At 39.2% G+C, this 13,566-nt stretch overlaps 1 protein-coding gene across 6 annotated transcripts in view; it reads right to left on the minus strand.

Moving 5' to 3' along the window:
* The window catches only part of TESK2 (testis associated actin remodelling kinase 2), a 160,568-nt gene that overhangs the window by 82,578 nt on the left and 64,424 nt on the right, over positions 1-13,566 (minus strand). For all 6 annotated transcript variants that reach the window (XM_003415566.4, XM_064281887.1, XM_064281886.1 and 3 more), the window contains exon 3: positions 6,107-6,228. In XM_003415566.4, the coding sequence (XP_003415614.1) occupies positions 6,107-6,228 (122 nt within the window). The remainder of the gene's footprint in view (positions 1-6,106; positions 6,229-13,566) is intronic.

The raw sequence follows: 13,566 nt of genomic DNA on the forward strand, positions 1-13,566 counted from the left end.
ACTTGCATATGAGCAATTGATGGTCTCTTCCACAGTCAGCCCCTGGCCTTGTTCTGACTGATGATAATGAGCTTTTCCATCGTCTCTTTCCACAGATGTAGTCAGTTCGATTTCTGTGGGTTCCATCTGGTGAGGTTCATGTGTAGAGTTGCCATTTATGTTGGTGAAAGAAGGTATTTGCAATGATGAAGTTGTTGGTCTTGCAAAATTATAACATTCAATCTCCAGCATTGTTTCTATCACCAAGGCCATATTGTCCAACTACTGATCCTTCTCTGTTTCTAACTTTCACAGTCCAGTCGCCAGTAATTAGCAATGAATGTTGATTGCATGTATGATCAATTTCAGACTGCAGCAGCAGATAAAAGTCTTCTATTTCTTCATCTTTGGCCCTAGTGGTTGGTGCGTATATTTGAATAATAGTCGTATTAACTGGTCTTCCTTGTAGGCGTATGGATATTATCCTATCACTGACAGTGTTGTACTTCAGGATACATCTTGAAACATTCTTTTTGACGATGAATGCAACACCACTACTCTTCAAGTTGTCATTCCCAGCATAGTAGACTATACGATTGTCTGATTCAAAGTGGCCAATACCAGTCCATTTCAGCTCACTAATGCCTAGGATATCGATGTTTATGTGTTCCATTTCATTTTTGACGACTTCCAATTTTCCTAGATTCATACTTCATACGTTCCAGCTGTTTCTTCTCATTTTGAAGGTCCCGAAAGCTTTACTCCATCCACGTCATTAAGGTCAACTCTACTCTGAGGAGGCAGCTCTTCCCCAGTCATCTTTTGAGTGCCTTCCAACCTGGGGGGCTCATCTTCCAGCACTATATCAGACAATGTTCCACTGCTATTCATAAGGTTTTCACTGGCTAATGCTTTTCAGACGTAGACTGCCGGGTCCTTCTTCCTAGTCTGTCTTAGTCTGGAAGTTCAGCTGAAACCTGTCCTCCATGGGTGACCCTGCTGGTATCTCAATACCAGTGGCATAGCTTCCAGCATCACAGCAACATGCAAGCCCCAACAGTATGACAAACTGACAGACTCGTGGGGATACTAATAGTAACAAAAAATTGAAATTATAAGTTAAATGTTAACAGTAAAGTGGTAAGACAACTAGAAACCATTTAGGAAAAAAAAAAAAAATCCTAAGAACTTTGAGAATGGAACATGGTCATGCTTACTTTGACATTTAAGGTGTCCTAGGAACACAGTTCTGTGCTGACACATATGGAGCCGCCCTGAGATGGAATTGGTGGGTGGGTGGAGAAGGACATATAATAAATGCTTCTATTGCCACAGTACTTCTCTGGATAACAAAAGCCAAGAGGACTCTGCTTGCTTTAGGCCATGGGCTAGGATAATTTCCTTTTGTTGTATTCAAAATATACAATGAAAGTGAAAACACAAAAATGCAGAAGATATAAAGTTAGAAAGCTGCTTTTAAAATTAATCTACTTCCAGACTTTTAAAAATCAGTCTATTCGAGACAGATGGCTTATGCAGAACAAAAACAGTCACCAGCAGAGTGTAAACCCACCACGGTTAACACAATAATTATAAGGATTTTTATGTACTATATGCTTACAGTGTGCCAGATCTTGTGCCAGAGGCTTTATATACATTATCTCATTTGTTGGCTTACAGTGAAGATCAGGATAAAGTTAATATTACTTTTTATACCTTAAAAAACTTAGCTGAGAGCAAAGATTATTATTTTGTATAAATTTAAAAAGGGGGGGGTCATTCTCAAGCAATAACAAGACTAGATATGCTTACTTAGATTTTAAACCTTCAATGCATCAAAAGGAGATAAGCCAAGAAAATGGATTAATGAGACATCAGAATTGGAATGGTAACACTGATCTCATCACAACATTACATTTAGGCTAGAACAATGCGAACTAAGGACAAAAATGTAGTTAGACTCCAGCCCAACACTGTCCAATACAGTAGCCACTAGCTCTATGTGGGTATTTAAATTTAAATTAGTTAAAGTTAAATTTAAAATTCAGTTCCTTGGTCCCACTAACTGCATTTCAATGCTCATTAGCCACATATGGCTACCGGATGGACAGCAGAGATAAAGAACATTCTCATTACTGCAGAAAGTCCTATTGGGCAGTGCTACTCTAGCAGAAAAACCCTTGATTGTGCTAGCAACAGCAGCAGGCATTCAACAAATGTTTGTTGAGTGAATGAATGAATAAAAGTCAGATAGGCTACAATGGGCCGTTTAAAGAACTGTCCAGAGAAAAAGAAACTAGTACAGTAAAACTTGGAAAGCCAGAACCTGTGTAAGGCAGAAAATTACCAGAGAAGGAAAACTCAAATGTTTTCCACTAATAGGGAGTAATGGAAAAGTAGTAAGACTGCACCCTGTCAAAACTTGCAAAACTCAGAAAAACAAGGCAGTCCCACTGAATTTCAGCTCTCACAGGTTTCATCATAATATCTAACATTTACTGAGCACTTACCACAAAGCCAGGTACTATTTTAAGTGCTTTACATGTACTAATTTAATTAATCCTCAACAACAACTCTATGAGATATTCACTATCATTATCCCCATTTTATAGATGGGACAACTAAAGCTCAGAGTGGTTAAGTAGCTTTCCCAAGATTCACAATCTGAATCCAGGCAGTCTGGTCTAGAATATAGAGCCTTCGTTTTTAACCATTATACTACACTGCTTTTATTAAACATTTTGCTGTGATGGAATAAAAGTTAAAGTCAGTCTCCCCATTCATTTGTCAGTCCAGTTCACAGTGAAGAGGATGAGGAAAAGGAGTACTGAATTGAAAAAGATTGGCAGGAAATATCTCAAAATGTTAATACTAATTTTATCTCCAGGTGCCAAGATTAAGGGCAATTTTTATTTTCTTGCTTTTGTTAACTTTTCGAAATGTTTCACAGTGATCGTGTATCACTTGTATAATAATAACAATACACGATTTTTTAAGCCGAAAATATGATCAGCTTAAAAATATCAAATCAAGCTTTATCCACCTCATATTCAAACATGGTGGAGGCCTCCTAACTGATATCTTGCCCACCAGTTCCCTATCACTAAACCATTCTGCACCTTGCCATCATTTACTCTCTATCATGTCCTACTCAGAATCCAATAAACAAAGCATAAAATACAATCTTCTCGGCTTTATGCAAAGCATCTTTGCATAATTTGGCCCCATTTTACCTTTCCAGTTTTACCTACCAATACTACTCTATTGAACTCTCAGTTTTTCTAGGGGAAGCCGAGTAAAAAGAGCCCAGGCCAACACAATCTCTAGGCCTCAATTCCTTACACTAGAGAGTGGTTGTGAAAATTAAATCTTTAAATAAGTAAAGCACCGGGCTCACAAGGCTTTAAATAAATGGTGATTCTCTATTGTTGTTGTTAGATGCCATCGAGTTGGTTCTGGCTCACAGTGATCCTACATACAACAGAACAAAACACTGCCCAGTCCTGCACCATCCTCACAATCGTTATGTTTGAGCCCACTGTTGCAGCCACTGTGTCAGTCCATCTTGTTGAGGGTCTTCTTCTTTGTTGCTGACCCTCTACTCTACCAAGCATGATGTCCTTCTCCAGGGACTAGTCCCTCCTGATAACACGTTCAAAGTATGTGAGAAGTCTCTCCATTCTTGCTTCCAATGAGCATTCTGGCTTTACTTCTTCCAAGACAGATTTGTTTGTTCTTCTGGCAGTCCATTGTACATTCAATATTCTTCGCCACCGTAATTCAAAGGCATCAATTCTTTTTCAGTCTTCCTTATTCATTGTCCAGCTTTCATATGCATATGAGGTGACTGAAAATATCCTGGCTTGGGTCCTGCGCACCTTAGTCCTTAATGTGACATCTTTGCTTTTTTTAACACTTTAAAGAGATCTTTTGAAGCAGATTTGCCTAATGCAATGTATCATCTGATTTCCTGACTGCTGCTTCCATGGACATTGATTATGGATCCAAGTAAAATGAAATCCTTGGCAACTTCATTATTTTCTCCTCCATTTATCATGATGCTGCTCATTGGTCTAGTTGTGAGGATTTTTGTTTTCTTTATGTGGAGGTGTAATCCATAGTGAAGGCTGTATTCTCTATTATTAGTATCCAAATGGGTCTTTACTCTGACTCCTGAAAAAGCTTTGCACTTTCACCTCTGTGCTTTACTTATACTATTTAGCTCCTTTCTGAGTACCTTCCCTATCTTCTAAAACCCTATCAAACACCGAAACTATTGTCCTGAGAAATGTTTAAACCTTAAACCAAAAATTATCCCTGAAGTCTTCTTAAAGCCAAACAATATTTTAGCTTAACTAGTAAAGAATGTCTGCCTTGAACATTATGCTGTTTTAAGATCCATCTATGTGGGATCAAATTGACAACAGCAACTCGAAAGATTAGAGAGGAAACTTAGGGGGCAGGAGGAACAAACAACTCAGAAAAGGAGGGTGAGAATGGCTGCACAACTCAAAGAATATAATCAATGTCACTGAATTGTACATATAGAAATTGTTGAATTGGTTATGTTTTCCTGTGTATAGTCTCGGTAACAAGAACAACAAAATAAAATAAATTATTTAAAAAATACTATGTTTCAAATAGCTCAATAATAAATAAAACCCTAACAAAATGCAAGGTCTAGCTCGAGTCCCCTCCTCCAAGAAGGCTTCTCTGACTCTGCCAAGGCAATATGACCTCTCCTTTGAATTTCTGTAGCACTTGAGAGTTTATTCTACCAAGTGGCGGTAGTATCCTAGCTGATTTTATCAGTTCTCTTTTCACGTATGTAAGTCTTAGATCCCCAATTACAGTGTAAATTCCTTGCTAGCAGACATTCCATTTTATATACACACCTTTTGGTATCTAACATATCACCACGCATATACTAGATGCTCAGAAAACATGTTACTCTGATTTGTGGATCTGGAAGAAAGTCATAATAAAAATATTGGCTGATGACAGAGACTGGAGAAACCCAGCGAGTACGGCCCCCGGACACCCTTTCAGCTCAGTAATGAGTCTCTCCTGAGCCCTTCAGCCAAAGATTGAACAGGCCCATGGAACAAAACAAGACTAAAGGGGCACACCAGCCCTGAGGCAGGTGAGAAGGGTGAGTGTTGACATGTCGTGGGGTTGTTAACCAATGTCAGACAATAATGTGTGTACTATTTGATGAAAAACTAGTTTGTTCTGTCAACTTTCATCTAAAGTTCAATAAAAAAGAAAAAAAATATTGGCTGAACATTTTTGTAGCGGACTAGGAAGTCAGTAATTTTATATAAAGATAGTAAGTTTCAGAGAAACAATATAACCTAATTTCTATAACGTAGAACCACGGATTAAACGTGTAAGCCATTCTTAAGCTGTATTATTCCTCTCTACTCCAATATAAATATATAAAATATTTGCAATAAATAACTCTAAGTGAATAGCATTTTTAATTTTTTATTTTTTAGTGTCTTACACATAAGCACTCTTAAGTATGTATTGAATTGAACTGTCTTATTTAGTCTCATTTGGAAATATACTCACCTCACTAAAATATCACGATAATTAAAATGAGAAAGATTCAGATACTGATTATTAGAAAGTGATGATTAAATAATCTTATTATATATAAATATACTTCTCCTTTAAAAAGTATGTCTCCTTCTTATGTGAGTACTGAAAGATAAGGGTAGACAGCTTGAGGGCATAATTTCATTTTTGTTTTCATTCGCAGATTTAATTATGATTCCTCAAGATGCAATTAAGAAATGTAAATAACCACATAAAGACCAAAGTCTTTTCTCTTTGATAAATTACTAATTTGGCAATAAGAAACAACTGGTCTGATAAGCAGCTACTAAGAGTAAAGCAGCTTGAGGCACATAAGAAGTTGTTTTATTAAATGCAGTTAATTACCAGGATATTAAGTCTCGGTGGGTAGAAAAAGACAGACAAAGGGCACAGCTAAACCCCAGCAAGATAGATACAGCATGAAAAATCCTAAGTCCCTGTTTTTAACTGTCAATGCTGTTCTAACAAGCCTCCAATAGTGCTTCAGCTTTCTCTTTGGTCGCCAGAAGGTGGGAAAAGCCATTACCTAAGGATGTTGGGATGGGAGAGTCTATTCATGAGCTGTACTTCCTTCAGCATGTTTGCCCGGTTACTGCTCAATGTGTTCATCTTAAGAGCCATCACCTGACCAGAAGCTCGGTGGCGCACCTAGAAAACAAAATAGAACAAGAAAAGAGGCTCAAGGGCAGCAGCTATATATGAGGTCAAAGTTTCCACACGTAAACATGCCCAGATGTTTTAGTGCCAGTTTAAAAAAAAAAACAGAAATGGTAGAGGGTGTTTTTCTGTAAACCCTGACTACATTAGGGTCTCACTTCCGTTAATGGAGATGGATTTATTCCATCCAAGACAAAAATTGTTTCACATTGAGCTGGTCAGAAAAATATAGTCAATGAACACTTCAAGAAATCAAGTCTTTTTTCTGTACCTTTTGAAAAAAGTGGGGGAAATTTTCAGGCTGATTTCTATGGCCGACACTGATAAGTTTTAGGACACCAAAAGGAAAAAAAGTTCCTTCTGTGGAATTTTAAACATGCACAAAAAAAGATATAAGCATAAGTCTTACATAATACTTATTATGAAACAGTTTTTATAAGACACTAGACTCACATCCTCAAAATCTCCCCCCAAACACCATAAAAATACATCTGTAAGGGAAAAAAAGCACTGCATGTTAACCGTAGAAAGAAGTCAGTGAACATTGTAGAACTAATACTGTAGTAACCCAACCCAAAGCACCTTGTAATCATGAAGCACATGGGCCACATCACTCACGCTCATACCCATATGCAGAGAAAAGTCTACTTCCAAAATTATCCACCTTCTATAGAATTCAATCTATTTTACATGTTAAAATATTATTTTATAATTTCAATGCACTCTCCACACAAGGTACAAAAACCATAATACTTGCAACAAAATTAATTATATGTTTTCACCCTCTAAATATGAACTCAGAAAAAAATAAAACGACAAATCCATTGCTGTTGGGTCAATGCTGACTCATAGCAACCCTGTAGGACAGAATAGAACTGCCCCACAGGGTTTCCAAGGCTGTAAATTTTTTTTTTTTTTATTGTGCTTTAGGTGAAAGTTTACAGAGCAAATTAGTTTCTCACTGAACAATTAATACATATATTGTTTTGTAACATTGGTTGCCAACCTCACAACGTGTCAAAACCCTCCCCCCCTTCTTGACCTCAGGTTCCCCATTTCCATTTGTCCAGCTTTCCTGTCCCCTTCTGCCTTCTTATCCTTGTTTCTAGGCTGGTGCGTCCATTTAGTCTCGTATACGTGGTTGAACTACATGTGCTACTGTTTGTTTTACAGGCCTGTCTAATCTTTGGCTGAAGGGTGAACCTCAGGATTGACTTCAGTACTGAGTTAAAAGGGTGTCCAGGGGTCATACTTTTGGGATTTCTCCAGTCTCCCTCAGACCAAGTCTGGTCTTTTTTTTGTGAGTTTGAATTTTGTTCTACATTTTTCTTCAGCTCTGTCTGGGACCCTCTATTGTGATCCCTATCAGAGCAGTTGGTGGTGGTAGCCAGGCACTACCTAGTTGTGCTGGACTCAGTCTGGTGGAGGCTGTGGTAGTAGTGGTCCATTAGTCCTTTGGACTCATCTTTTCCCTTTATCTTCGGTTTTCTTCATTCTCCCTTGCTCCAGATGGGGTTGGACCAGTAGACATATCTTAGATGGCCACTCGTAAGCTTTTAAGACCCTAGGCCCTACTCACCAAAGTGGGATGTAGAACATTTTCTTTATAAACTATGTTATGCCAATTGAGCTAGATGTCACCCGAGACCATGGTTCCCAGCCCTCAGCCCAGTAACTCAGTCCCTTAGGGATTTTGGATATGTCTATGGACCAAGGCTGTAAATCTTGATGGAAGGAGACTGTCACATCTTTTTCTCACAGAAAGGCTGGTGGGTTCGAACTGCCAACCTTTCGGCTACCAGCCAAACATTTAAGCACTTCGTCACCAGGGCACCTTAAATATGGTCTTAGTAGTAGTAAAATAAAAGCACCAGAGAAAACACTTAGTTCCCTTACCCAGAAGAGGTCCCTGGGAGGCGCAAACAGTTAAGCACTCCACTACTAGCTGAAAGGATGGCAGTTTGAACCCACCCAGATGCACCTCAGGAGACAGGCTTAGCAATCTGCTTCTGAAAGGTCACGGCCTTGAAAACCTATGGTTCTACTCTGCACATATGGGGTAGCCATGAATTGGAATCAATTCGACTCGACAGCAACTAGCAACAGCAACTCAAAAGAAGCTCAATTATTCACTGAGATCTATGTATTCCTACCAAAAAATATGAATGAGGCAGTAGAAAAATGAAGTAACGAAGTCCCAAGGACCTCATTACTTTCCAGTTTTAAAAAAAAAAAAATTTCAGTTCAGATCTTACACAATACAGACCTGCTATGCAGAAATGTCATCATCCTATGGCTTTAAGAGTATTATTTCAGTATGTTCTACTTGGCCAAGTAGGAATTCCAACAGAAAACATGACAACTGACTTAACTCTTCAACTTCTATAAATTCCTTTCAAATGACAACAGCGCTAGAAACTTAGCATATCTATTAATATAGGACATCACAGTTCATCTTAGAACTCAAAGAAATGATGTTCCAGAGTGACTAGACTAGACAGGGGAGAAAAAAAAAAAAAAAAACACTCGGAGCCTCAGGAACCCTGATCAGAAAAACCAAGGGAGAACACTGGCTGCCTCTCCCCTCCTTCTAGATCACTCAGGGAGATTTGGAACCCAACCCTCTTCCCACTGCATCAATGATTCTGTTGTCATGCACCTCGTGACTGATGAAAGAGAACTGGCTTTCCTTTTCAGATCCTGCATGGATAAGTAAAAAGAAACATTTATATACAAAGAACTCACTGACAGTATTTTTCCAACTCTATTTACAGAAGACATCTGTGTTTTAGTAATGGCTCTCCATCCTGAAAGTCACTCTTCTTTTTCTTTAATCATCTGAAAACTGTCACCCTGAGTTCTTGTTTGTTTGCTTGTTTTTGTTTTGTTTTGCTTTTTGTCTTTTTTTTTTAGGTAAGAATTTACAGAGCAAATTAGTTTCCCATTCAACAATTTGTACACAGGTTGTTTTGTGACTTTGTTGTAAACCTCCGAATATGTCAGCACTCTCCTCACTTCCTCCTTGGCTTCCCCGTGTCTACCCGTCCTGCCCCCACCAACCTTCTGAACTTTGCTTTTGGGCAAATGCTGCTCTTTAGGTCTCATACAGTTGATTATTCTGAGGTGTACATTCCTCACTGGTGTTATTGTTCATTTTATAGGCCTGTCTATTGTATAGCTATTATGTGATCTCTGGCAGAGATTTCAGTTCCAAGTTTGAACGGTGTCTACGGGCCATAGTCTCATGGGTTTCACCAGTCTCTATCGGACCAGTAAGTCTGGTCTTTATCCTGAGTTTTTAACAAAATGATAGCTGTTAAGAAAGTTTGATATATTTAAAAATGTATGAAAATTCAGGGTTAAACAATGTGTGCTTCAAACTAATTTAAAAAAACAAAACAAACCCCCCACCCCACTTCTTTAAACAAGACAGGATGCCCAACATGTTCATAACTCACCGTCATATGTCTTTCATCTGCATAAAATATTCTTCCTCTCCATTCCTCTAGCCCCCCAAATTCTACTTACTTTTCAAGCCTACATTAAAAAAAAAAAAAAAAAAACTCCTCTCTGAAGGCTTCTTTAGTTACTTTCTTTCTATTACCTCAGAATTACATTCATAATACCAATATAACACTCATCTCATAGTTGATGACTATAACTAATACCTTCTCACTAGGCTATAAGGCACCATGAGACCAGGATCTATTTTGTATTCAACTTTGTTTCTCAGTGCCTAGGGTAAAGCCTAGCATATCATAAGGCCCCAGTGAAAACAATGGCAGTAACAGTTAAATGATACTTCAATATACTTTCTGTGGGTCACTGAATCATTTACTTATCCAGGTGTTTTCTTTTAACCAAAAAAAAACCAAACCAGTTGCTGTCAAGTTGATTCCAACTCATGGCGACCCCATGTGTCAGGGCAGTAATGTGACTATGGCTGATTTTTCAGAAGTAGATTTCCAGGCCTTTCTGCCAACGTACCTCTGGGTGAGCTTGAACTCCCAACCTTTCTGAACTTTTTGGTTAGCAGCCAAGTGTTTAACCATTTGTGCCATCCAGTGACTAAGTGATCACAGTCACTAAGAAAATATAAAGTGGAGAGGTGAAGCCAACAGGGCACTGCAGACAGACACACAATGCCATCCCTCTAGAGCAAAGACCCGAAAAACTAACTAAAACAGATACAAACATCAATCTGGGAACCCTAAGGATCAAATGAAGGGATAAATAACACAACTAAGCAACATGTAGAATAAGAAGTTGGTAGGGAACAGAGGACAAGGAGAGCTATAGAGTGGAAGTTCCCTACCAGCTAACACAGCACCAATTCGCCATTTTGGACCTCAGCCACCAAGGAATGCAGATAGTTTTTTCTCTTTCTCCTTTGTTTCCTTTCCTTTCTCCTGCCCACCTAGCCATATGCACCATCCCTGCCCCTTCTTAATGAGCTGTGCCACACCACTCAGCTAGAGAACCACCTCCCGGGTCCATGCCACCCCACTGGCAAGCTCCCTCAGTGCTATTTTTTTTCCATTCCTTTGCTCTCTCTCTCCCTTCCTTCCCTTCCTTTTTGCCACCCACTTAGCCCCTGTGCCATCCCTACCCCTTCTTAAAGGGCTGTGCCACACCACTCAGTTAGAGAGCCATCGGCACACAGCCTCCCCGGATCTGCGCTGCCCACACTGGCAGAGTACTTCAGCACATTTATTCCTTTTTTCTTTTTGTTTGTTAGTTTTTTCTTCTTTGCTGTTGTTGTTTCTTCTCTCTCCCTCCTTTTCCTTAATCTACCCACATAGCCCCATGTGCCACCTCCACCCCTTCTCAACAGGCTGTGCTGTCTGCTCAGCTAGACAGCCTCAGGCACAAGGCCTCCCCAGGTATGTGTTGTCCCCACAGGCCTGCTCACTCAGCACCACATTTTTTTTTATCTTTCCCCTTCTCTCTCCCATCAAGGCCCTACACTGCCTATGCCCCTTCCTGAGGGGCCTTGCCACGATGCTCAACAAAAGAGACATCAAGTTGCCACCACCCCAATCCCACCCCACCCCCAACAGTTAGCACTCCCAGCACCACATTTATTTTTGTTATTGTTGTTGCTGTTTTTTTTTTCCTCTCTTTCCCCTGCTCAACTAGCCCCATGTGACACCCACACCCTTTCTTAACAGGCCAGGCCACACCTCTTGGCAAGACCGCCACCAGTACACAGCCTTGCCAAGTCCGCCCCATCCTCATTCATCAAATCCTACCATGCCACCATTTTATTCACTTTTTTCCTTCATTTTATTCTTTTTTCTTCTATTTCTCTCTCTTCTTTCTTTCACTCACTTAGCTCCACACATCACATCCTCTCCCCTCCCTCCTGCCGATCTGCACAGTGCACCAAATGCCATACCTCCAAGCAGCACAGGTGTGGACCACGGGATTCTGCCCTGCACTGCCCTCTGCCCCACCCTGTCAGCCCCAGTACATTTTGCAAATGACCCATCCCCACCCCTCTCCCACACTGGACCTGCCCTGCTGTACCACAGCTTAGCGACCAGCCCTGTCCACCTGGACAAGGTGGTAAGAAGCATCCTGCCCACAGACAAGCAAGGAACAAAGCACACCCAGCAAGCCTGCCCACATATAACCAAATAAAACAAAAAAGCAGGACAAAACAAACAAATCTATAATCAATAAATGAAGAAAATAATTCCTCAATATCCTGAAGACAGCAGACAATATCAAAACATAAAAAATCAGGACAAGGTGATCCCAGAAAACAACCAAAATAAAGCATCAGATGACCTTCCAGTAGAAGAAAAGGCACTGAAACTACCTGATAGGGAACTCAGAGCTCTAATATTCAAGGCTCTACAAGAGATGAAGAAAAACTCAGACAAAAACAAGGAAAAAATAGACAAAATCATGGAAGATATAGATAAAATCAGGGAAAACACAGACAAAAGCAATGGAAGAATTCAAGAAAATAATACAGGACCAAAATGTCAAAACAAACAACTAGGAATCATGCACAAACAGCAACTAGAAATTCAAAAGATAAACAACAACATTTCAGAAATGGACAGTGCAACAGGAGGCTTTAGGAGCAAATCTGAAACAATGGAAGACAGAATCAGCAAAATTGAAGACAAATGCTTGGGTACCACTTTATTTGAGGAAAAAAAATCAGAGAAAAGAATGAAGAAAAATAAAGAAACCCTGAGAATGATGTGGGATACAATCAAAAGCAAAAGTCTGCATGTGACTGGAGTTCCAGAACAGGAGGAGAAAACACAGAGAGGATCATTGAAGGTTTGTTGATAGAAAATTACCCTAATATCATAAAAGATGAAAAGGTGACCATTCAAGAAGCTCAACAAACCCCATATAGGATAGACCCCAAAAGAAAATCACCAAGACATATCATAATCACACTTGCTAAAACCAAAAACAAAGAAAGAATCCTGAGAGCAGCTCAAGAAAAATGAAAAGTCACACACAAAGGGGAAACAATAAGACTAAGCTCTGATTATTTGGCAGAAATCATGCAGGCAAGAAGGCAATGGGATGACATATATAAACCTTGAAAGAAAAAAGTTTCCAACCAAGAATAATATATCCTACAAAATTCTCACTCAAATATAATAGCAAAATTAGGACGTTTCGAGACAAACAGAACTCAAGAGAATGTGTAAAAACCAAACCAAACCTAAAAGAATTATTAAAGGGAGTCCTTCAGTTAGAGAACCAACAACATCAGATGACAACCTGAATCCAGGACACAGGAGTGCATCAGCCAGATACCAACCTAGGTAATGAAGTCTCAATGATAAAACTAAAAGATTTACAATGGGGAATCAGAGAAGTCAATCAGTAAATGACAACAGAGTCAGAACAACAAAAGAGGGAAAAAACAGTGTAGGTATAGAGATTTCAAAAGGACAGGAAGTCAAGCTGATTTCAAGTAATAAAGGACTGGAAGATAAGGGTAAATTTCAAGGTACCCTCAAAGAAAGTTAGCAAACCTACTCATCTAAATAAAGAAGAAAAATATAAAATCTCAGTAAACACTAAATCTACAAAAAAAAGAGAAATGGAAAAAAAAAATCCACAAACAAAACAAATTTAGCACAAGAGAGTAAGAGAACAAAGAAAACAAGGAACCACAAAAAAAAAAATCACAGAATGACAGTAATAAACTCACACCCATCAATAATCACACTGAACATAAATGGCTTAAATATACCCATAAAGAGACAAAGAGTGACAGAATGGATAAAAAAACAGGACCCATCAATACGCTGTCTATAAGGGACACACCTTAGAAACAAAGACAAAAAT

The sequence above is a fragment of the Loxodonta africana genome, chromosome 3, assembly GCF_030014295.1.
Source record: "Loxodonta africana isolate mLoxAfr1 chromosome 3, mLoxAfr1.hap2, whole genome shotgun sequence".
In the NCBI taxonomy this organism is placed as follows: Eukaryota; Metazoa; Chordata; class Mammalia; order Proboscidea; family Elephantidae; genus Loxodonta; species Loxodonta africana.